This window comes from Leptodactylus fuscus, chromosome 8, assembly GCF_031893055.1.
Source record: "Leptodactylus fuscus isolate aLepFus1 chromosome 8, aLepFus1.hap2, whole genome shotgun sequence".
Classification (NCBI taxonomy): Eukaryota; Metazoa; Chordata; class Amphibia; order Anura; family Leptodactylidae; genus Leptodactylus; species Leptodactylus fuscus.
The window spans coordinates 14,648,943-14,675,369 of NC_134272.1; the positions used below are offsets into that span (position 1 = coordinate 14,648,943).

General features: G+C 42.0%; 2 protein-coding genes across 2 annotated transcripts in view; one reads left to right on the top strand and one right to left on the bottom strand.

Moving 5' to 3' along the window:
• CACNA1H (calcium voltage-gated channel subunit alpha1 H) overlaps positions 1–6,667 on the top strand; it is a 135,441-nt gene extending 128,774 nt beyond the window's left edge. The window contains exons 29-33 of the mRNA XM_075285187.1: positions 1,689–1,810; positions 3,297–3,620; positions 4,277–4,454; positions 4,736–4,917; positions 5,081–6,667. Of these exons, the coding sequence (XP_075141288.1) occupies positions 1,689–1,810; positions 3,297–3,620; positions 4,277–4,454; positions 4,736–4,917; positions 5,081–6,268 (1,994 nt within the window). The 3' untranslated portion in view covers positions 6,269–6,667. The remainder of the gene's footprint in view (positions 1–1,688; positions 1,811–3,296; positions 3,621–4,276; positions 4,455–4,735; positions 4,918–5,080) is intronic.
• The window catches only part of LLGL1 (LLGL scribble cell polarity complex component 1), a 409,866-nt gene that overhangs the window by 4,414 nt on the left and 379,025 nt on the right, over positions 1–26,427 (bottom strand). The gene's annotated exons all lie outside the window — the stretch shown is intronic.

Genomic DNA, 26,427 nt, shown 5'->3' on the forward strand with positions numbered 1-26,427 from the left:
GATAGGCTCAGCACAAATTTGACCCTTTAAGAGCCAGAGTGTTCATGCCTTACAGGAGCGCCCACTAGACAGAGGGGGGGGGGTAGTCACTAGAGAGCTACCACGGAGCGCATCAGAGAGCATGGAAATTTCGTCAGCCGTGACCGCAGGGTGAGCTGAGATGCCGACGGCCACGGCTCTCGGATGATGAACAATGCAGATAGCGCGTTTCAGTCTTGTACCGACTACTTTGGATTCAGGCTGAGTGCTTAAAGTCTGCTCCACCTGCGCCTTTAACTCATTGGTGGGAAATAAGTCCTGTTACATGACTATAACAAGCAGTTCAATCATTAAGTGTTAATTGGGCCAGATATTTAATTGATTAAAGACCTGATTATGGATGAAGGGGAGACGATAAACCGCGCCAGACCCAAATACCGAGGGCGAGCGAGCGGCTTCATTACATGGGTTTTCTTCTGCTTGGTGCTACCCTTCACCGTCCTTAATTATTGACAGGCTTCGGAGCGTCTCCCTCTGCGGACTCCTCTCCCGCACATTTATAGCCCTGGCAAATAAATAGCTCATTACCGAGCTGGCAAAAACCATGTCTGCCCGTCCATAATGAAAAGTTAATGGAGCCCTGGAATATTGAAGAGGGACACTTCACTTTGTAGTTTGCATTTATGAAGGTCTTCAGAATTTGGGACGGAAGGTGTGAGGCCTCCTGATGGGAAGTCTAGCTCCCGGCCCAGGCTGATGAATACAGAGGGCGGCCGATCCCACAAATTTATTATACCGCAGATTTATGTTATAGATACATAAACCATCTGTCTGCTTTACGAGTCTCTCCGACTGCCAGAAAGACCGGACATGCATTAACTGCGCATAAAAGTCATAGATATATGTCTGTATGGAGAGGAAGTCACTAAAGCTGACTGCGGAGCTGAACTCCTTAACCCTTCCCATGCCAAAACAAGGGGCCGTGAGATGTAAACATTGGCTCTGCCGACGGTATCGCACATATGGGGTTACATACTCTTTAGTCGTTATCACTTTGTGAGCTTTGGTACATGTGGACTGTATCGGGAGAGGCTTCCGAAAAAGGGGTAACTCGAGAATCCCAGAAAGCCGACGAATCTCGCGTGCCTAGAAGAATGTGTCCACGTCTTCCAGGTTCTCTATTATTCTATAGGTGAATTGGGTGCGTTAAGTGCCAGTCACGTCACAAAAAGTGGGTCACACATAACAGGCTTAGATACACTAATATCATATCACACATCATAAGCTTAGATACACTGAGAGAGGATCTCACACAATGGTCTTAAACACACAGTTCCGCAGACAGTATTTGATATCATAGGCTTATATACACTCGCTCAGCAGACAGTATCACGTCATATACTTAGCTTCACCGCCTCTAGAAACAGTATCACAGATGACATTGAGAGCACAGTATCTTATTTTCTCCAGAAAAAAATGGTATTTTACACGACAAGAAATCGTATATACAATTCCTGCCTAGATTGGTGTACAAATTACTATGTATAGTTTATATAATGTATAGCAGAGAGATTCGCTGCCTCCTGTGGTCATTAGTGGTACTGCATCATTTGCATCTGACACAAGGCACGTGATACTGATACACAGGGTAAAGGAGTAAAATCCTCTCCACTGGTGCAGGGATTAATAAAGTGTTCCCTTCTCCCCAGTGTGTAATGAAGAGAACCCCTGCGAGGGTCTCAGCCGACACGCCACGTTCGAGAACTTTGGAATGGCTTTCCTGACGCTCTTTCGTGTTTCGACAGGAGACAACTGGAATGGTATCATGAAGGTAAGGGGCCACTCAAAAGGTGGGATATCAGAGCTGCAGTTAAAGGGGTTGTTTCCCTTTCATTATACCCCATTGGGGTATATGGATGTCATAGAAGCTGACCCCACTTTAAAAAAAAGAGTGTCTCTCACATTGGAGGACTTGGCCCTGCTACAGTTATACAGTAATGCATTCAATGGTACGGTTGCCACGTAATACTGCATAGCCCCAGCAGAGGCCGCTGTAATTATTGGCTGTACCTTTCCCGATTGGCAACATCTGATCGACACTGGTTTTATAAGCTGGACCTGCAGTAAAAAGCTGATACCAGGCCAGTTTATATGTACTGTAAATGGAGTCTTGATAAGACAGCCCCTTTAAGATACATGACATGGACCAACCCCTGCCTTGTGGGATGAATGATACTTTAAAGGGAGTCTCCCTTTTACACAATTTCTACTTATTAGAAGGGTTCCTTAAAAATAAGCAGATCCTAAGGACCCTTAGAGGTCAGCTGTAATCTTAGCAGAAACTTGGGAGTGAGTGTTGAATGTGCCTGCAGTGCCTCCACAGGTGGGATTAAGTATTACACACTGTTTATACAAATCAATGGATTTTCTGTGTAATGCTGGACAGGATGGGTCCTCCAGAGGGAGAGACACTTTTTGTAACTACTCTGACCCTGAGATTACTATCCCGAACTCGGACCCTCCTCCCCCACACCTGTTAAATCAGGATTCCCAAACAGGGTGTATGACAAAGGCCCCTTTAAACACCTCCAGCAGGATTGTGTTCCCCGACGCCTGGCAGAGAGGAGCTGAATATTTTTATGATTCATTATGTTACTAAACACCAGGGGATGAGAAGATACTGACATCATTAATATTTACCTAAAGACACCTCCACATCAGGCTGTTCTGGATGAGTCAGATCCTCCGTCATCTATGGCAGAAACATATAGTGAGGACCCCACTGAGAGGGAGCGACACCACTTACATGTTCCTAAAGAGAGCACGATCTGCCGTGCGTGATATATTTGTGTGATATATTAGTGTATAGAGTTATAGTGATGTGAGCCTTGGCTACGTTGCGTTGGTGGGCTGCGTTGTCCATGATGTCACGGAGTTTCCGGGAAATTGACTGTCAAATGAGTTGGCTTCCTTGCCAGTGATGTCATCTAGATTTCAGAGAATGGGTAGTCTATAGAGATGAGCGAGTAGTATTCGATCGAATACCTCGCTGCCATAGGAATGCGTGTAAGTGGTCGATCACCATTGGGTTAAGCGCATCGAATATTTGATGTGATCGGCCGCTTACACGCATTCCTATGGAAGCGAGGTATTCGATCGAATACTACTCGCTCATCTCTAGTAGTCTACATTATCTAAGGTGTTTGAGGGTTTCCTAGCTAGGCGTAGATGGCCTGATCAGGATTTTTTACACACACGAGTGAACACGAGTCTCTAACGTCAATGAAATATTCCTATGTGACTTTTCCCACTTCCAGGACACACTCCGAGAATGCAACAGCGATGACAAGCACTGCCTCACCTACCTGCCCATCATTTCCCCCGTCTATTTCGTCACCTTTGTCCTCATTGCGCAGTTTGTCCTGGTGAACGTCGTGGTGGCCGTCCTGATGAAGCATCTTGAAGAAAGCAATAAAGAGGCCAAAGAAGACGCAGAGATGGATGCAGAGATTGAGCTGGAGATGTCAAGAGCCGTCACCCCAATCTGCCCTGTAGGCTCTCCAACCTTAGACGGCAAGGCAATTGGTGGTGGCCAAGTGTCAATGAAGAAAGAACTACCAGTGCTGTTGACGCAAGCCAGGGTAAGGATACAACATGTGATATGCGCCCTGGTAGTTTGATTTGGGGCAATGGGGTCCATTCTTGTGGTTAATTCATGCTTGTTTCCTTAATTTTGCACTGAAGGGGGCACTGAGCCACGAGAATGTGACTTTATTGATTCCCGATCCATTGGATGGTTCAATTCTGCGGAAAGAGAAAAGACCAGGCTCCCCTGTGCCCTGTCAGCAGGCCTTACCACTTCCCCTCCTGCCCTGCAGCTTTGGGCCTGAGGTGAATCCCCGCACTCTGTTTATATGTCCTGTGTGCTACCTGCAAGCAATGCTTTCCGTGGCTTCCTTGCTGCATCTCACTTCGAGAAGGGTCATAGTTCATAGGGGTCGAGAGAAGGGAAGGAAGTCGCCTACCACTGATGTGCCACCACTGAGGATCTATGTGCAACACGCTTTGCTGACGTTATTGTCTGTCATGTTTCATGGAGTGATGAATCTCACTGTTTGTGGTTGAGTTCCTGACTATATCTCTGCTTGTTGAGGGTGAATGGAAACAACGTTGAGACCTGGGAGACTTCGAGAAACTGGAATAAAGTAGATTAGAACATTCCAGAATGTGTCACTGAACAAGACGGGACAACCCAAACCTTGACTATATCCGAGCTAATGGTTTGTCTTTTCCGCAGGATGATGTCTACTTGAGGGACGGAACCGGATCCCAAAATCTACTGACGGTCAGAAAGGTCTCTGTTTCCAGAATGTTGTCGTTACCCAATGACAGCTACATGTTCCGTCCTGTTCTGCCAGCAAAGTCATCTTACCCCCTGCGGGAAGTGGAGGCCTATGAGGACAACCATCCAGAAGGTATGATGATGCTACACAATCTCAGGTCATAGTTTCAGGACTCAGGACTTCTGCTCCTTATTAGCAGTCCCCTTGAAGACCATATCCCTATGCAGATTCTCACCATTAATCAAAATGGGGATGAGACAATCCTGGAATGGGTCCCTGTGTTCCAGTAGCCCCACATCAGTCATATGGGCTGCCTTTATGGGCTTGAGGCGAATAAATTATCTGTAATGAAGATATTGTCTTCTTTGTGGGATCCTTGAAAGTGATGGCCCTTTATTTCAATTTTCTTACAGTAGAATCACATCCCTCGGTCCACTCCCTACCAAATGAACCTGGCAACTCTCTGAAAACACCAATGGACTCTCAACCTCTGCCCTCAACAACCTGCCATGTGGACAACGATGACATGCCTAAAATTCCACCTCCACGACCTGCTTCCAGATCGCCGAGTCTGAACAGATTGCTGAGACGGCAGGTATTGGTGATCATTTTTGGTAGATACTTTATGTTAGGGTTGCTATCACCTGTAAGCTGGTGGTCTTCACCCAATTAGGGTATACTGGGAGTTGTAGGTTCACAACAGCCGGAGACGGAGAAGAGTTTCATCTTCATGGTTGTGTCTTTTGTTTGTTTCCTAGGAGGCTGTACACATGGATTCGGTTGACTATCATAATGGCGATTCCAAGGATAGCCTTCAACTTGAATCAATGGAGAGTTCAAAGCTGAAAACACCTTCACCCAATAACCATCTTGCACCGAACATGCTCTGCCCAACTCCCCTATCTCTGCAGGGAACCCCACAATCTTCTCCCAAACTATCTCCCCACCATAGACATTCCAGTGTCCATACTCGCAAGCATACGTATAGCCAACACAGTATTCCTAGTCGCCCTTCCAGTGTGAGCAGTGACAACACCAACCCAGATGAGTCCACATTAGAGTCTTCTGATCCCGCCGATGAAGAGGTCAGCCACATAAACAGCTTGGCCACCGGCTGGAGAGGACAATCCAATCATAGAAGTCACTCTGTTTCGCCATTCATCTCCCAAGTTTCATCTCCTCCTTCTCCACCACTACTTAAGAACTGCAATAGCACAGCCAGCCTGGTCGGTACCAGCAGCAGCAAAGACTTGAAGAAGTTTTACAGTGTTGATACTCAAGGATTTTTAGCAAAGCCCGTATGGGCAGAAGACCAAAGGAGGCACTCGATCGAGATCTGCCCCTCCATTGATGATGATGGAGACTCCTGCTTCGATCTATCCATCGACGACAAGCAGGACTCTTCTATTCTCATCCAGTCTGACCCAGAGTATATCAATGGGGTTCGAAGGAAGAAGAAGATGAGCCCGCCTTGTATTTCTATAGATCCTCCCATGGAGGACGAGACCGGCACAGCTTCACGTACCAAAGCATCGGAGAACAGCATGTTACGAAGGAGGACACCGTCGTGTGAATCCAACGCATACAGGGACTCTTTAGATCTTAGTGATAACCAGGCTGTAGAACAGCAATCTAAAACCGAAAGGCGGAGCCAAGCACCTTGTCGCAACGAACACTTGGTCATTCCTGGCTACGCCTTCGACCAGCGGGAGGCAAATAGCTTCTCAGAACTTTTAACCGAGGGTGGATGTCCTTCTTCTCCATCCGTAGTCATTATGGACTCCAGGCCTGACACGGGGGCCTTAGAAATTAAGCAACTAGACCATCTTCATAGCAACAATTCTGAAAAGAACAGAGATTTTACGGACGTTAAGAGTTCTTTAAAAAATCCTGCACTAGTCGACGCATCTAACACATCAGGCGAAGTGACGGATAAACCGTTATAGCTTTTACGGATACAAGGGCTTGTGACTTTGACGAAACCACTGGATAGACGGGTCTAAGAAAGCCCCTTTGGGTGTTTAGGGTTTTCAATAATCGGTTGGGAGATTTCACACATGGGAGGATAGACAATGGCTGATGGTTTGAATAAAAAAAAAAATAATAATAAAAATTTTTTGATTTGTTTGATTTTATAAACGAAATACGGAGACAACTTCCCATATAGCCTCAATCACATTGATTCGAGTTTTTATTTTAATGGTTTTTGTTTTCTTTTTTTTTTTGTTTTCTTTTTTTTGGGAGGGGAGGGTTGTTTTTATATTTTTTAGTTGGCACTTTTTTATTGTGCAGAGACACAGTATACAGAAGTGCTGACAGATGAAGACTTGTACAATATCTGTATATCAGCAGTATAAATAAAATAGAAATAATGTATTTGTGGAAAGACGCCGTCCTTATTTATGCCGTGCGCCAAGTCGGAATCCCTGTGTCCGGTGTGCCGTATCTGGTGGGGGTCTGAGGGACTTTGGCCCACACTTATTAAGCGGTTTACACCAGTTTTTGCCATAAACTGAGACAAAAATGGCAAGTTTTTATGTGCACAAAATTTGGGCAAGAATGTGGTTTCTAGACAATCCCGAATGCGCCATTTTTTCTAAAAGGCGTGCAGATTTTAACTTGGTGCGAGTCACTTCATCTACTGCTGTCTTAGTAAATGTCGGCTGTTGTGGTTTACTTCTTCATGGTATTGTTGTATTAATGGAGCGAAGACTCATTTCAGTCTTGTCCGGTTCACATAACTAATGGTCACCAATACAATCCCGTACATCATCACTACGTGCTGCACATGACCAGTACATAGACTACATGATCAATACATATCATACATCACCAGTACATAGAGAACATGATCAATACATATCATACATCACCAGTACATACAGTACATATCATACATTACTAGTACATAGAATACATGATCAATACATATCATACATCACCAGTACATACAGTACATATCATACATTACTAGTACATAGAATACATGATCAATACATATCATACATCACCAGTACATAGACTACATGATCAATACACATCATACATCACCACTATATACCGTACATTACCAGTACATACCATACATCACCACTATATACCGTACATTACCAGTACATACTGTACATCACCACTATATACCGTACATTACCAGTACATACCATACATCACCACTATATACCATACATTACCAGTACATACTGTACATCACCACTATAAACCGTACATTACCAGTACATACCATACATCACCACTATATACCGTACATTACCAATACATACTGTATATCAGCAGTATGTGCCATGCACCACAAGTACATACTGTACATCACCACTATATACCGTACATTACCATGATATACCATACATTACTAGTCTATAGCGTACATCACCACTATATATCGTACTTCCCCACTATATACCGTACATTACCAGTACATACTGTACATCACCACTATATACCGTACATTACCAGTACATACTGTACATCACCACTATATACCGTACATTACCAGTACATACCGTACATCACCATGCTATACGGGGTGGGGCGACACAGGCAGCCGTTTAAGCCTCGGGAGAGCAGACTGTGCCAGCACTGTGCCCAGGGGGCCCTAAAAGATGAGGCCCACTGCCTGCTACACTGCACCAAATACTCAGCTTTGAGGGCCGTCTACTTCTAAAGACTCTTTGCCCACATCTCGGATTTCACCTCTGAAGAAGAGAAGAGAAAACTCTACATCCTACTGAGAGAAGAGGAGTCCACTATGGAGATCACTGCCCAATACGTGTCCAGCTGTCACCAACTGAGGGGAAAATGAGACCCCCAAGGACTATTATACCCCAATACTGCCCCTTCTAATCAACCATCCACCCCCGTACGTCCCAACCCAACTCCATACCCACCACTCTCTTTGCTTTGGCAATGCCAAATGTCTATTGGACATGCTAATAAAGCTTTTTTGATTTGCTATACAGTACATTACCAGTACTTACCATACACCACAAGTACATACCATACATCACTGCTACCATACATCACCAACACATATCATACAATACCAATACAAACCATAAATCACCACTACATACAATAAATACATACCACATATCACCAGCAGATATTGTACAACACCAATACATACCATACATCTTCCCTGTATACCATATATCACCAATACATACTGTACATCACCAATACATACTGTACATCACCAATATATACCACACTTCTCCAGTATATAGCACACATCACCAGTACATACTGTACATCACCAGTAGTTGCCACCAATACTTATATTCTCATTGACCTGGAGATGGTTAAGCCTACGATGTGTGTATGGCGGGATGTCATGGGCGTTGTAATGGCGGAGTATTAATTAGAAAGATGACTTGTCGGCTCAGCGTTATCTCAGGACAACAGACCTTTCCACGTCAACATGGCTGCATTCAGAGGCTGATAAGTGACGCTCTCGCCTATGACTTGTCCTGTCTCGGCTCTGAATGTTATTAAACAGACACTCGAGAGACTGCGGCATATGAGACGTGTAGATCAGTAATGACGCGCGATGCACGGTCTTTTATGGTCCCAATATCCCAGGTCACCTGACTCCATAATCCACAACAGAGCAGGCCTCACAATAAAGATAAGGAGGTGCCCCCTGCTGGTGCCGGCCCATGTCATCACACTGCACCATCCCGCTATACTACTTTATATATATCATTTATAGTCAAAAACACCACTGGATTTAACCAAGAGGGGAGCAAGAGGGATTGTACTAGTAGACGTTGCCCTCCTACATTTCCATAAGCCCTCGTCTGCCATAGTTACAAAACTGTTGGCCAATGCCAACACCCAAAGAGCCATGTTGTCAATGTGTTACTCTGCAGCAAAAGACGGGCAAAAACTCGTACTCATTGAGGTCTATAGGTTGACTATAGTGTAGACTTGCCCACCTAAATACACGACAGGCCACAAACTGGTCCTGTGTGTTCCACATGACAAGTGGCCACCAAGCCAGATGTTATAGCATCACCCATAGAGTAGTTATGGTGTCAATAGTATCCATCCATGGTCCAGTATCACCTCCATCACGCTTCAATCTAAAAATCCAGATGTCTACTATGGGATTGAGAAGTTACGAGTCACATGATGTCCATAGCTTGGAGTTTCTGGTGGCCAGTGGTATCACCATCATTGATGGATTATCGAAGCCATCCCTATGACGGTGTATCATCAGTATTCTTTACAGAATCCATCCCTATGGCTAGTTCCTTGTGGCCAATTGTACCTTCTACATTCTTGGTTGTTGGGTGGTCTACAAAGAGTCCATTATGGGATGTTTGGTCCAAGGTGGACAGTGGTATCTTCAGCGTCCTATCAATGGGGGCCATTGGTAGCACCATTCTAATAAACTGATCGGAATATACCAGACCTGCAGATCCCTGGTTTCTTGAGCCCACAAGAGAGGTGAATGACCTCCATAATGAAGTCATGACTAATACAACAGCCCAAAGGACTAATCTCTATGGGCTTATGTTTGGTCTACAATTCTCATGTTTTCCAGGCCAGGCACCTGGCAGTTCAGCTCCATCAGTTACTCTGACAAACACGCCATGTCCACGCTCAGTACACATCCTCGTGACAGGTAGTCATTAGGGACAGCTCCAACCTTTTATGGATGCTTTGCATTAGCGGAAAATTGATTCTTGCTGACTTTATTAGATCTCGGAGCTCTGCATTTATGTGTTTACTCTGTTAAGGGCTCTACAGGCCGGGCACGTGGCAAGTGGCTGTTTACTCCGCTGTCCTAGCAGATCGGGGTTAATGCATTACAAATGGATATACCTACAAGGGGTGCGGATATACAACCTCCAATGGTGAACCTAGGGTAACAGATTAGGTAACCTGCAATTTGTCTGTAAAGAGGACCTGTCTCCACGTATGAAAAGTCCAATGACATCCCCTATGTGATCGGCGCTGTCACCCTAAGCATTTGGCTGTTTTGTTTATCCAAATCCGTTCAGCTATTCCACAGATATAAGCCGTTTAGTGTTGATACAGATTAGCGTCTAGTAGCCAAGTGGGCGGTAACATGACATACACCAAACAGATACCCTGGCCCAAGAAAATCACAGAATTACCACCCACTGGACCAATATAGCCCAATCTGCATCTATATTAACAGGGCTTATATCTTTGGAATGGCCAATTTTGAAAAAGTATTGAAAAGAATGTCCAATGTCTCTTAATACATCAGATTTGTCTCAATGATCAGTGGTGGAGCTGGTTAGTTTTGTACATGTAGTAGGAGACGCTTCACTAGTCTGTTGTTGTCCCCATATAATCAGGGGCCGGGTGTTGATGGATGACGTGCACACACCCCATTACTATACATGATGGTTGGGGGGTCACAGACCATTAGACAGACTCTCATACGATCAGCTGTGCGGACTCTGCAGCTCCTGGTGGAAACTTCTGCTGGTCCTGTCTGGTGTGATATTATAGATGAAAACAAAGCAGATGTCTGCAGGGAATGAAATCGTGACATTTTACAGGCACTCAATTCTTAAAGGGGTTGTCCAGGATGAGCGTTTTCTTGCAAAGGGGCCAAAAAAGGTGAAACAGTCATGTCATGTGCAGCAGGGACTTCAGCTTGAAGACCAACAGGACTGGACCGCGATAGGAGACACCAGCTCACCAGGAACGTGCGAGTTTGTGTTGTTTTGGTTTTTTCATCTTTCCCCTCCCCCTTGCAAAAATTACCATGGGGTGATGATTTTGGATAGTATGATTGGCTACATGGTATCGTATGACATATCCCCATCTACTTAAAACATCATTTCCTGTTGCTATAATCACAGCTATAACCTGATTGGTTACAGAATGTACTGTCCCCTCCCACATCACACCTCACTTCCTGTTGCTGAAATTACTGCCATGATCCAATTGGCTAAGGAGTGTTCAACTTCCTCCCACTTCTCCAGTTTCCTGTCACTTAGATTAAGCCGGCGAGTTGATTGGCTAGAGTCTTCTATCCCCGCCCTCTTAATGTGTCACTTCCTGTCCATGTGATCAACTGGCTGACCACCCATATAAAAGCCAACATGGCTGACTCCTAAGTAAAGACTACATCATCTCAGGGTACAAGTAGAGGCGATGTCCACGCCTGCCTTGGATTTACCATTTTATGGGGCTAGGAGTAGTCAAGGGTCAGTGATGTCACTGTGAGGCCGGACCTTTTGTGGAGGGGGTGCACAATACTAGCACGGCGATATATGTAATGAAGTCTCTGCCCTCTATGCTCTATGTAGAGCAGTCTCAGAGGATTGTGTATTATCCTCAATTAGCCATAATTAGACAAATTACATATCTGAGATTAAGGCGTCTTTAACATATTAGGACAAATCCTGGGTCTTATCTACTGTTTATATCTGGATACAAGACTCCAGAGATACAAGCAGAATATTCGGCAGATCGGATGTTATCTTATTCTGCGGTCCTGTCCAAGTTCTCTGTGAGAAGTGACCTCCATAGAGACGACAGTCTCCTGAACCGCAGAAGGGGTTGAGATGAGTTCCCCGGGGGCCACAGCTGAATTAAAGGGGGAAAAAAATCTTTGATTTTCAGATACTGAATCCCACACTTGGGAGTACTTGTTCTCCTTGTGGAGATCCAGCTGGGATAGAATGTTACCACCAATGCTCCCTGGGAAAAGTATGCAAATTAGTTACAGTATATCTCCCTATAGATGGCGCTAAAGACACAATTTTTCTTTGTTCTGGAGCACAACTAATTTCTATCCTAGATCCTAATGGGTACTTTGTGGTGACTATCTATAGTACCCCTGTTTCCCCGAAAATAAGACAGTGTCTTATGTTAGATTCTCTTCCGAAATATATGACCTGTCTTAATTTGGGGGATGTCTTATGCAGCGGCTGGAGCGGGGGACAATCGGCAGTCATGCCAGCGCTTCCTTAGCGGAGCGCCGGCATGACTGCCGGTTGTAGGTGGTCCAGGAGGTGAAGGGGGGATGTCTTATTTTCGGGGAAACAGGGTATTATCTATTCTTGAACCAGTTTTAATGGATTCCCCCAACAGGCGCACGACTCCACCTCCTATAATCCCACCCCGCTTAGCCCACTGTCTAAAATACTGGCAAGTGGGTTTAGAGGCTCATAAGTGCCACAGTGTGCCCAAAATGTACCAAGTTGGGGATATTTTTGGCCACTTTTATGGCACAACCAAATGTGGCCCAAAAACGCGAAGCCATTTTTCAGGATCGAATAACCACTAGGTGGCGGTGTTATATTAGAATTCATTATTGCTTTGTACACGACTTTCAAGAAACTGAATATCCTTGCACTGTTCTCCTTGGTTAAGGTGTTCCAGTGTCTTAAAGAGACAGAACAGAAAGTACAAACTTAGATATAATCAACTACTTGGACTGATGAAGGATCTCATGTCTGAATCACTTCAGTGACTAATACAGGATTAATGTGATAAAAGGATATTCCAGAGGTCACTTTGGATCTTCTGACATAAAGTTAAGTGTCTACTTGGAAGTAATCACCTTCTATTATCCTGATAGCTTAATTAAATCCTTCATCAGTTATCTGCTCGCTCCGGAGCCCGCCGTGGCACACCTAGAACACTCACATCCAATTACCCAGCCTGGCATCAACGCCGCAGCTTGATTACATGAAGAGAGCCGGTTCCAGTCCCTGGAGTTGTAAGAGTCCGATTCATTTCGCAATTCTCGTTCTGAAGAGTGTTGGATGTGAGACAGCACTCTGCGGAATGAGACCGCTCATCAAGCATACAAATCCTGACAGAGCTATGATGACTGTGCAGGGAGAGCGCCAGGAGGAGCTGGCAAAGAATGAAGAAGTATCAAGGGAAACTCAAGATACATTTTCTATATACTATGTGTCACACAAGAGAAGGTGAAGGGGTCTCTGTCTATGCTAAAGTCCTGCAACCTATAGACAAGAAGATACATTAAAATTCCTGGTTCTGGATAAAAACATAACTACTGTACCACTGTATAATACTGCTATATAACAAAGTACTATAATACTGCTCCTATGTACAAGAATATAACTACTATTAGGCTGCATTCACACGGAGTAAACGCTGGCGTTTTTTGTGTGTTTTTTGCACATAGCGCCGCGTTTACGCCGCGTAGCGTCGCGTTAACGCCGCGTATACGCCGCGCTATTTAGCAGTGGCGTTGCCCGGCGTTAACGCGGCGTATACGCGGCGTTAACGCGACGCTACGCGGCGTAAACGCGGCGCTATGTGCAAAAAACACACAAAAAACGCCAGCGTTTACTCCGTGTGAATGCAGCCTAATACTGCTCCCTATGTACAAGAATATAACTACTATAATACTACTCCTATGTACAAGAATATAACTACTATAATACTGCTCCTATGTACAAGAATATAACTACTATAATACTGCCCCCTATGTATAAGAATATAACTACTATAATACTGCTCCTATGTACAGGAATATAACTACTATAATACTGCTCCTATGTACAAGAATATAACTACTATAATACTGCTCCTATGTACAAGAATATAACTACTATAATACTGCCCCCTATGTATAATAATATAACTACTATAATACTGCTCCTATGTACAGGAATATAACTACTATAATACTGCTCCTATGTACAAGAATATAACTACTATAATACTGCCCCCTATGTACAAGAATATAACTACTATAATACTACTCCTATGTACAAGAATATAACTACTATAATACTACCTACTATGTACAAGAATATAACTACTATAATACTACCTCCTATGTACAAGAATATAACTACTATAATACTGCCCCCTATGTATAAGAATATAACTACTATAATACTACCTCCTATGTACAAGAATATAACTACTATAATACTACCTCCTATGTATAAGAATATAACTACTATAATACTACCTCCTATGTACAAGAATATAACTACTATAATACTACTCCTATATACAAGAATATAACTACTATAATACTGCTCCTATGTACAAGAATATAACTACTATAATACTGCTCCTATGTACAAGAATATAACTACTATAATACTACTCCTATGTACAAGAATATAACTACTATAATACTACCTCCTATGTACAAGAATATAACTACTATAATACTGCCCCCTATGTACAAGAATATAACTACTATAATACTACCTCCTATGTACAAGAACATAACTACTATAATACTACTCCTATGTACAAGAATAGAACTACTATAATACTGCTCCTATGTACAGGAATATAACTACTATAATACTACTCCTATGTACAAGAATATAACTACTATAATACTGCTCCTATGTACAGGAATATAACTACTATAATACTACTCCTATGTACAAGAATATAACTACTATAATACTGCCCCCTATGTATAAGAATATAACTACTATAATACTGCTCCTATGTACAAGAATATAACTACTATAATACTGCTCCTATGTACAAGAATAGAACTACTATAATACTGCTCCTATGTACAAGAATATAACTACTATAAGGGTAAGTTCACACGATGTAACGTTGAGCGTGATCTGGCACGTATACACGTGCCGGCAGATGACGCCCTCAAAATGCTCCCATTCATTTCAATGGGAGTTAGGAGCGTATACGCCGAGTTATTTTGCACCCGTGATTTTGCGGCTGCAAAATCACGGGCGCAAAATAATGTGGCATATACGCTCCTAACTCCCATTGAAATGAATGGGAGCATTTTGAGCGCGTCATCTGCCGGCACGTGTATACGTGCCAGATCACGCTCAACGTTACATCGTGTGAACTTACCCTAATACTGCTCCTGTGTACAAGAATATAACTACTATAATACTGCCCCCTATGTACAAGAATATAACTACTATAATACTGCCCCTATGTACAAGAATATAACTACTATAATACTACTCCTATGTACTAGAATATAACTACTATAATACTGCCTACTATGTACAAGAATATAACTACTATAATACTACTCCTATGTACAAGAATATAACTACTATAATACTGCTCCTATGTACTAGAATATAACTACTATAATACTGCCTACTATGTACAAGAATATAACTACTATAATACTACTCCTATGTACAAGAATATAACTACTATAATACTACTCCTATGTACAAGAATATAACTACTATAATACTGCCCCTACACACAAGAAGGTAAATACTATAATATCAAGGACAGAAAGATGCATTTCAATAAGACTTATACACACTTGCTTGCTGTATTATGATTGTGAGTGCCCCCTGGTGGTACAGGAAGGCAGAATTGTATTATTTAAAGGGATTTTCTGGCTTAGTGGGTGTTTTTCATACTGATGTCTTATCCTCAGGACTGGCCATCAGATCAGCGGAGCGCCCCCTCCCACACTGGCAGCCTCCAGCGCCAGAACCTATTCAGGCTCAGAGCTGGGATCAGTAGGCTACGATCACTGCGCAGCGGCCATGTCAGAGTACTGCAGCTCTACTTGCATTCACTTGCCCTCTGCTTATGATCTTGTCCCCGGTTTCGGTGCTGGACATGGCCTGGAACAGCTGATCGTTGTGACAACCCATTAGTATCAGGCATGGACCCCAACTTATTGTGCTCTTTTAACTCTATGATTGTGTAAAGGGAAGCAGGGGATTTGGAGCTTTGTATCAGAAAGGACAACCCTCCTCCTCCTACAACAATATGATAAAAAAGTTAGGGATGAGACCGGGAGACATAATCGATTGATGCCCGGGGATGGATCTAGCAAAGTGTTTGGTTTTTATGTGTACATTATGGCGGTAAACATCTCATTCTGCCTGGTAATACATGGCCCCCCTGCAAAGTCAGATGGCGACACATATGGGGGACTCTCGCAGAGCGTGTGATCCAGGAAAAAGCTCTTACCAGCATCAAACATGGAGCGTGGGGAGGTCGTGAATATCACAGCGATCGCTCTGGGCCTGGCTGCAAACTTTGTTTTCGCACATGATTTTTAGAGAGATCTGAAATTCCCTCTGCTCATGTGTTATCATTATATTACACGTATCCGGCGCAGGCTAATAGGCATGTCTGATGTATCTACAAGCTCAGCGTATGAATAATTTACAGGATGCAACCCGTGAAAACGAGAAGACTTAACGCTTTCATTGCCAATGCTGTAAAGACTATAATATGACAACCACAGAAGAGCTCAATTCACCGAACATAGAGACATCCTGTACAGAAACCACTAAGATAAGATAAGATAATATACTGTCATTTACTACGTCACTAAGTACAAGCGACAAAAACAGACAACTGGGCACAAAGAATTCTATAACCCGGCCAAGCAGTCATTTCTATACACATAAATATAACTACTATACTACTGCCCCTATGTACAAGAATATAACTACTATAATACTGCCCCTATGTACAAGAATATAACTACTATAATACTGCCCCTATGTACAAGAATATAACTACTATAATACTGCCCCTATGTACAAGAATATAACTACTATAATACTGCCCCCTATGTACAAGAATATAACTACTATAATACTGCCCCTATGTACAAGAATATAACTACTATAATACTGCTCCTATGTACAAGAATATAACTACTATAATACTACTCCTATTTACAAGAATATAACTACTATAATACTGCTCCTATGTACAAGAATATAACTACTATAATACTACTCCTATATACAAGAATATAACTACTATAATACTACTCCTATGTACAAGAATATAACTACTATAATACTACTCCTATGTACAAGAATATAACTACTATAATACTTCCCCTATGTACAAGAATATAACTACTATAATACTGCCCCTATGTACAAGAATATAACTACTATAATACTGCCCCCTATGTACAAGAATATAACTACTAGAATACTACTCCTATTTACAAGAATATAACTACTATAATACTGCTCCTATGTACAAGAATATAACTACTATAATACTACTCCTATATACAAGAATATAACTACTATAATACTACTCCTATGTACAAGAATATAACTACTATAATACTACTCCTATGTACAAGAATATAACTACTATAATACTGCAACTATGTACAAGAATATAACTACTATAATACTGCCCCCTATGTACAAGAATATAACTACTATAATACTGCTCCTATGTACAAGAATATAACTACTATAATACTGCCCCCTATGTACAAGAATATAACTACTATAATACTACTCCTATTTACAAGAATATAACTACTATAATACTGCTCCTATATACAAGAATATAACTACTAGAATACTACTCCTATTTACAAGAATATAACTACTATAATACTGCCCCCTATGTATAAGAATATAACTACTATAATACTACTCCTATGTACAAGAATATAACTACTATAATACTAATCCTATGTACAAGAATATAACTACTATAATACTGCCTCCTATGTACAAGAATATAACTACTATAATACTACTCCTATGTACAAGAATATAACTACTATAATACTAATCCTATGTACAAGAATATAACTACTATAATACTGCCTCCTATGTACAAGAATATAACTACTATAATACTACTCCTATGTACAAGAATATAACTACTATAATACTGCAACTATGTACAAGAATATAACTACTATAATACTGCCCCCTATGTACAAGAATATAACTACTATAATACTACTCCTATTTACAAGAATATAACTACTATAATACTGCTCCTATGTACAAGAATATAACTACTATAATACTACTCCTATATACAAGAATATAACTACTATAATACTACTCCTATGTACAAGACTATAACTACTATAATACTAACTCCTATGTACAAGAATATAACTACTATAATACTGCTCCTATGTACAAGAATATAACTACTATAATACTGCTCCTATGTACAAGAATATAACTACTATAATACTAATCCTATGTACAAGAATATAACTACTATAATACTAACTCCTATGTACAAGAATATAACTACTATAATACTAACTCCTATGTACAAGAATATAACTACTATAATACTGCTCCTATGTACAAGAATATAACTACTATAATACTGTCCTATGTACAAGAATATAACTACTATAATACTAATCCTATGTACAAGAATATAACTACTATAATACTACTCCTATGTACAAGAATATAACTGCTATAATACTGCTCCTATGTACAAGAATATGGATTTTTTGTGTAAGATACATTTTCATGCTCGTCCCTGGTTACCTGGGCATTCCCAATGTATTCGCTGTGTGAGTATCTTACTGTCAGCCTCTCTCTAGTCCCTGCAGCTGTTGGTATAGTTACGGTACGTAGGTGAGTTGGGTGGCGGCATTGTTCCGGTTGGGAGTTCTAAAGGTTTCTTGAGTTACTCCAGTCAGTTCTTGCAGTTTCTTCCAGCTTAGATCTATTTATCATGTGCAGGGTTATACGGTATTGTACATTCATCTCGCCTGTCACCTGGAGTTATGGAGAGGAACCGCACTAGAAAATCCACAGAAACTGCTCGATGTGGTCCAGTAACAGACCCGTCACTCACTGTACCCATCCTCTGTGTACCGGCTTCTGCCCCCAGTATATACCCTCAGTATTGTCTATGATATATTGACTGACAGCAGGACGTAGACTGGGGTGACATTTAGTAATAGGAACACAGTGGGCGCTCTTTTTGAAACCAATGGGTAGCTGGGCAATGTCCGAGGGCCTGGAAAATTAAAGAGGCCCCAAATGTGTGGTATCCGTTCATAAGTAAAGAAATGGCACGGGGGATGAAACTCCATGTTGATGTTACCCTACATGCCCAGCACACTCCCTCCTGGCAGGTGATGCCCTCAGCTTACCCTGTTCCTTTGTACTCTTATGCCCCCTCCGCCATGGTCAGCCTACCTAGCCCCCGGCCTCACGTAGGTCCCTATCTGTTCCTGTGATGTCTTTCCTTAAGCTCTCCTCGTCTCTAATTCACCTCAACTCTAATATTTAGGCCTATCCAGGCTGTGAGTATACCACTAAGTATGGCGGAATAGGCCTCAGGCCTAACTACTACACAGACCAGCAGCAGCCCCAATAGTCACCCAATATTAGCGCCAAACCTTACTGCTTGTACTGGCAGGTACTGGTCATGGCGTCCCCATAAACTGCTCTGCCTGGGCCTACTCACCAACAGCACTGCCCTCCCTTATGGCCGACAACAGACCGTCAATCCCACGGGCCATCCATGTCAGTCTGTATCCTGACTCATCATCATGACAACCTACAGGGATCTCTTCCAACCCCGTCATATAGTAATCAGAGGTACCGAGGAGGGGCTCATCTTCTGGCACCTCTCCTGGGATCCCTGGCAGCGTCCGGCACTCATTCGGGGTCCTCTTCTGGTCACCGGACCTGGGAAACTTCTGAGGCCTGTGATTGAGGCCTCAGGGGTCATGCGGGATGCGCCGATGTTGGCCTGAAAGAAAACAGATAAACGAATCTCGCGATTATTTGCAAAACGAATCTGCCAAGGTTCGCCCATCTCTGGCAGTGCAGTGCGGCCTTGTTACCTGTGTAGAGATATTGAGGTCGCAGGCATCGTAATGCCACCAAAAAGTAGACCTCATTTTAAAAGCAGAGAGATTTGGCAAAACGGAGGTGTCTATTGGCATAATATTGGTGGTTAGCGCTGCATCGTGCCGCTCCTCTGTTATTCTTCTGGGAAATATATGAAAAAGAAAGTTAACGGGTCCCCCAGTGATTCGAGGATGGGTGACCATGTGAATGGGGCTCTTGTGCAGTCGTGTAACCAGCGCTCCATTCATTTCTAAGATTATAGTCCCAGCAGCCCCACAGAAGTGAATGGAGCGCCGATCATATAAGTGCACCGGAGCTCCATTCACAAGGACTCTTTTCGGTCACACGCCCTGATCACTGGCCCCCAATGATCAGACACTTATCCCTTCCTTAACTGGACAACCCCTTTAAGACCCTATGCACATGGGCAAATCCAGGCCAAAAAATCATGACCCTAGGTTTTGGACCTCAGGACTCCCCAGATCATAGCGCTCTATGCTGCTAGGACCCCTTACCGATCCACTGTCTCCTACTAAAGATTGTATGGACACCTAGTGTCATAGATCTATGATGGGGGGCGTCCCGATCCCCTAATTGGGTTCGGTACAAGCAATCTAACCAACGTACGGACCAGCCTGGATTTGCATATAGGAGTGAAATGGTGAGACCCCGTGGTTAACCTCATTATACATTTCCAGGAGGAACAACAGAGGAACAACAAATCCCAAAAAGCTGCTTCACGAGGAATATAACTGCTAACACAGACATGTCAGGTGAGCGGACGGGTCCTCTTTAAGGGGAATTCCTTTTCAACATGTCAACCTGCCGCTGTCACTCAAAGCTGACAAAACGCGACGACATGAAACATCCAATTACCAGGCCCGGGCTCGGTGTTATTACCGCAGGCCGTACAGGACGTCAATCATTCCGCTAGAGAAACAAGTGTTTACTGGGAAGAGCTAATTCGGAGCCCTGTAATAAGGTGTTACTCCGTGCTGCGCATCCCACATGCAGGGGGACGCAATGTTCCTTGCCAAGTTATAAAGAATTACCATTAGCACAGGCCATTAACCGATGCAGGTAAAGATGGGGGAGGGGAGCCCCATTTGCATTTTAATCTTTGCATCTTCCTATTATTTCGGTAAAAATCTTGAACATCAGATGACGGCCTCCGTAGTGCCGCCTGTCACGAGAACTTTTACTTTAATGAGTTTTACAAACTTGTCTGATTAATTCCATGTAGTGACTCAGCAGTGGCTTCATCTCGGCTTGTTCCTTCTCAGCTCACTGGTCTACACAGGCGGTATTATTTACTAAGTCATTTATATATTAGAAATCTGCCTCATCCCGTTGTGTTATTATAGCAGAATGTAACAGGAATAGGGACAGAGGAGGGCGGTGGTGGGAAGATGGTCAGATGGGACTTAGTCAGGCTGGATTCACACTTGCGTTGGAGTCTCTTCGCAGGATTCGATTAAAATCGGCGAGGGAGAAAAGCTTCAGTATAAAACCGGCGAAAACCTGGAGTACCCCAATATAGTCTATTGGGTCTGTGAGATTCCCCGTGTAACCTAGTGTCATAGAGCGCAGTTATGTGGGTTCAGCAGTTCTGTAGCAGTTACATTCTTGCACATAGGGGGCAGTATTATCCTATTAATATTATAAATGTGAAAGTTTGTGAGTTTGTGGGTTTGTGTGTTTGGATGTTTGTGGGTTTGTGTGTTTGGATGTTTGCATGTTCGGATGTTTGTTCCTCAATCACGGAAAAACCGCTCCACTGATTTGGCTGAAATTTCCCACAAACATAGTTAATACACCCGATTAAACAATAGGCTACTTTTCGTCACAATAGCGCACATACGTTTGTGCCAGGACCCCCACAAAACCTAAACTCACACCACCATCTCTGCAATCTCACACAGTTTGGACCATAGCAAGCCACAAAATTCATATTGCCCTCTACAGCCTCGCCCCTAACCCCACACAATCACATATACAGATTCTTTACCACTTTGCCCCTCACCTTAACGATACTCCAGGAGGTGCTCTTTAACGCTCCGGAGCAGCCATGTTTGCCGACCCCCACCGCTCTGACAATCCGCGACACCGCCCACCCATGGCAATACCCCTAGGAGGTCTAATAAATGCAAAAAAAAAGTTTAAAAAAAGTAAAAAAAATATAAAAAAAAAAAATGAAAAGGATTAAAAATTCAAATATATTCTTGTACATAGGAGCAGTATTATAGTAGTTATATTCTTGTACATAGGGAGCAGTATTATAGTAGTTATATTCTTGTATATAGAAGCAGTATTATAGTAGTTATATTCTTGTACATAGGAGTAGTATTATAGTAGTTATATTCTTGTACATAGGAGCAGTATTATAGTAGTTATATTCTTGTACATAGGGAGCAGTATTATAGTAGTTATATTCTTGTACATAGGAGCAGTATTATAGTAGTTATATTCTTGTACATAGGGAGCAGTATTATAGTAGTTATATTCTTGTACATAGGGAGCAGTATTATAGTAGTTATATTCTTGTACATAGGAGTAGTATTATAGTAGTTATATTCTTGTACATAGGGAGCAGTATTATAGTAGTTATATTCTTGTACATAGGAGTAGTATTATAGTAGTTATATTCTTGTACATAGGAGCAGTATTATAGTAGTTATATTCTTGTACATAGGAGTAGTATTATAGTAGTTATATTCTTGTACATAGGAGCAGTATTATAGTAGTTATATTCTTGTACATAGGGAGCAGTATTATAGTAGTTATATTCTTGTACATAGGGAGCAGTATTATAGTAGTTATATTCATGTACATAGGAGCAGTATTATAGTAGTTATATTCTTGTACATAGCAGCAGTATTATAATAGTTATATTCTTGTACATAGGGAGTAGTATTATAGTAGTTATATTCTTGTACATAGGAGCAGTATTATAGTAGTTATATTCTTGTACATAGGGAGCAGTATTATAGTAGTTATATTCTTGTACATAGGGAGCAGTATTATAGTAGTTATATTCTTGTACATAGGAGCAGTATTATAGTAGTTATATTCTTGTACATAGGAGCAGTATTATAGTAGTTATATTCTTGTACATAGGAGCAGTATTATAATAGTTATATTCTTGTACATAGGAGCAGTATTATAGTAGTTATATTCTTGTATATAGGGGGCAGTATTATAGTAGTTATATTCTTGTACATAGGAGCAGTATTATAGTAGTTATATTCTTATACATAGGAGGTAGTATTATAGTAGTTATATTCTTGTACATAGGAGCAGTATTATAGTAGTTATATTCTTGTACATAGGAGCAGTATTATAGTAGTTATAATAGTAGTTATATTCTTGTACATACGGGCAGTATTATAGTAGTTATATTCTTGTACATAGGAGTAGTATTATATTAGTTATATTCTTGTACATAGGAGCAGTATTATAGTAGTTATATTCTTGTACATAGGAGCAGTATTATAGTAGTTATATTCTTGTACATAGGAGTAGTATTATAGTAGTTATATTCTTGTACATAGGGGCAGTATTATAGTAGTTATATTCTTGTACATAGGAGTAGTATTATAGTAGTTATATTCTTGTACATAGGAGTAGTATTATAGTAGTTATATTCTTGTACATAGGAGCAGTATTATAGTAGTTATATTCTTGTACATAGGGGCAGTATTATAGTAGTTATATTCTTGTACATAGGGGGCAGTATTATAGTAGTTATATTCTTGTACATAGGAGTAGTATTATAGTAGTTATATTCTTGTACATAGGAGCAGTATTATAGTAGTTATATTCTTGTACATAGGAGTAGTATTATAGTAGTTATATTCTTGTACATAGGAGTAGTATTATAGTAGTTATATTCTTGTACATAGGAGTAGTATTATAGTAGTTATATTCTTGTACATAGGAGCAGTATTATAGTAGTTATATTCTTGTACATAGGGGGCAGTATTATAGTAGTTATATTCTTGTACATAGGAGCAGTATTATAGTAGTTATATTCTTATACATAGGAGTAGTATTATAGTAGTTATATTCTTGTACATAGGAGGTAGTATTATAGTAGTTATATTCTTGTACATAGGAGTAGTATTATAGTAGTTATATTCTTGTACATAGGAGGTAGTATTATAGTAGTTATATTCTTGTACATAGGAGCAGTATTATAGTAGTTATATTCTTGTACATAGGAGCAGTATTATAGTAGTTATATTCTTGTATATAGGGGCAGTATTACAATAGGTATAGTCTCATTTCAGAAGAGGATTGTGCTGATCTAGTGTATGGTAGGAGCAATATCATGCTTAATGACCAACGTTCCATTCATTTATATGAGGGTGCAGGGATGGTGCTTTCCTTCAGCCCCATAAAAGTGAATAGAGAGGCGTTTATAAAAGCTTTTTATTCACATGAAGCATACATGGGACGTTTCAGTCCCTCACACTCCTGTTTGCTGGAGATCCCAGTGGATCGATCAATTGCAACTTGATATGTGATAGGTGATAAGTTTCTTTAGTGGCACAACCCCTTAAGGCTCCTGTCTAAACTCATGTAGTGGGCTTGCAGCTTAGGCTATCACGTCTCTAAGCCAACACTGACATCCAGTGGCCATAGGGAATATTACATAAATAATATTTATGTCTTACCAAATACTGGTTCTTTTGTTTTGCAAAAAAAACTCACATAACAGGCAGATTCTTATAATAACGTAGTTCTTTCTCGTATAATGAAGAGACATCAGACAAGTCTGGGGATCTGGAATCTCATGGATCCTGAGGTCATGTGGCGAGCACAACACGATCACAACAGGAGACCGAATTCCTGGCAGGATTTGAACCCAGGACTCCAGCACTGCAAGGCTGCAGTGCTAACCACTGAGCCACCGTGTTGCCCCAGCACATTTTTTTTAACAGGCCATTACCTATTTTAACAAACCCCCGAGTATAATGATTGTTGGGCCAGAGGAGGTGAGACAACATAAAAAACAGTGTTACTTACCTCTCTTGCGTATCAGCAGGCTTTGGGCCTATTTTGGTGATGTCATAGTCGTCATGTGGCCCAGGCCAGTGTCATGATGCTGGCCTAGGTCAGGTGATATCTGTAGCAACATTGAAGAGATCACTGGGGAGTGTGCTGGTGCCTAGGAGAGGTAACAATGATTTTTATGTGTATATCCTCCCGAGTCTCCGATCATTATACTCAGAGTATACTGTGTGCAGCGGCCACTATGGGGGATAATACTGTGTACCGGGGCCACTATGGGGCATAATACTGTGTGCAGGGGCCACTATGGGACATAATACTGTGTGCAGGGGCCACTATGGGGCATAATACTGTGTGCAGGGGCCACTATGGGGCATAATACTGTGTGCAGGGGCCACTATGGGGCATAATACTGTGTGCAGGGGCCACTATGGGGCATAATACTGTGTGCAGGGGCCACTATGGGACATAATACTGTGTGCAGGGGCCACTATGGGGCATAATACTGTGTGCAGGGGCCACTATGGGGCATAATACTGTGTGCAGAGGCCACTATGGGGGATAATACTGTGTGCAGGTGCCACTATGGGGCATAATACTGTGTGCAGGGGCCACTATGGGACATAATACTGTGTGCAGGGGCCACTATGGGGCATAATACTGTGTGCAGGGGCCACTATGGGGCATAATACTGTGTGCAGAGGCCACTATGGGGGATAATACTGTGTGCAGGGGCCACTATGGGGCATAATACTGTGTGCAGGGCCCACTATGGGGTATAATACTGTGTGCAGGGACCACTATGCGGTATAATACTATGTGCAGGGACCACTATGCGGTATAATAGTGTGTGCCAGAATGCGGTTTGTGCAGGGGAAATGGGGGGTGGGGAGTAAGGTTGGGGGCTCCATGTCAAATGTTTGCCTTGGGGCCCCGCCATTCCTAGTTATGCCACTGCCCTAAAGATATCCCTAATGGAAACCTTAATCTGAAATATGGACCCTAACACAAACAACAGGACAGAACCAGGACCCACAGACAAGGTCTGCTGATCTGCTGGGAGAGGGACATTTGCTGTGACTATCACCCAGCAGTGGTCTGTATAATAGCTGATGCCAATGATTGGCAGGTTTATCATTGATCGACGTTCTTTCTATAGCGCCATCTGCTGGTGTAAATGCAATTTTAGTTAGAGCCATGACAGGAGCCACAGTAGATCAAAGAAAGATCTGATAAATCTCCTATAGTAATTGGCAAAGATCATAAACCTCCACCCAGCTCTGAGATTCATAGGAAGATCCCAATCCTGGGAAATCCCTTTAAATCCTACCCTGGTAGTCACGATTTGCAGCCAGCTCCTCCTTCTTCACCATACTGAGCAAACATGAGAATAACCCAAAGGAGGTCATATGTTTATCCCCCGGCCAGATCCTGACAAAATGATAGGCTCCTCTAAACCTTCTTAGGATAGGTCATCCACATATATTCGGCAGGGATCTGACACCTGA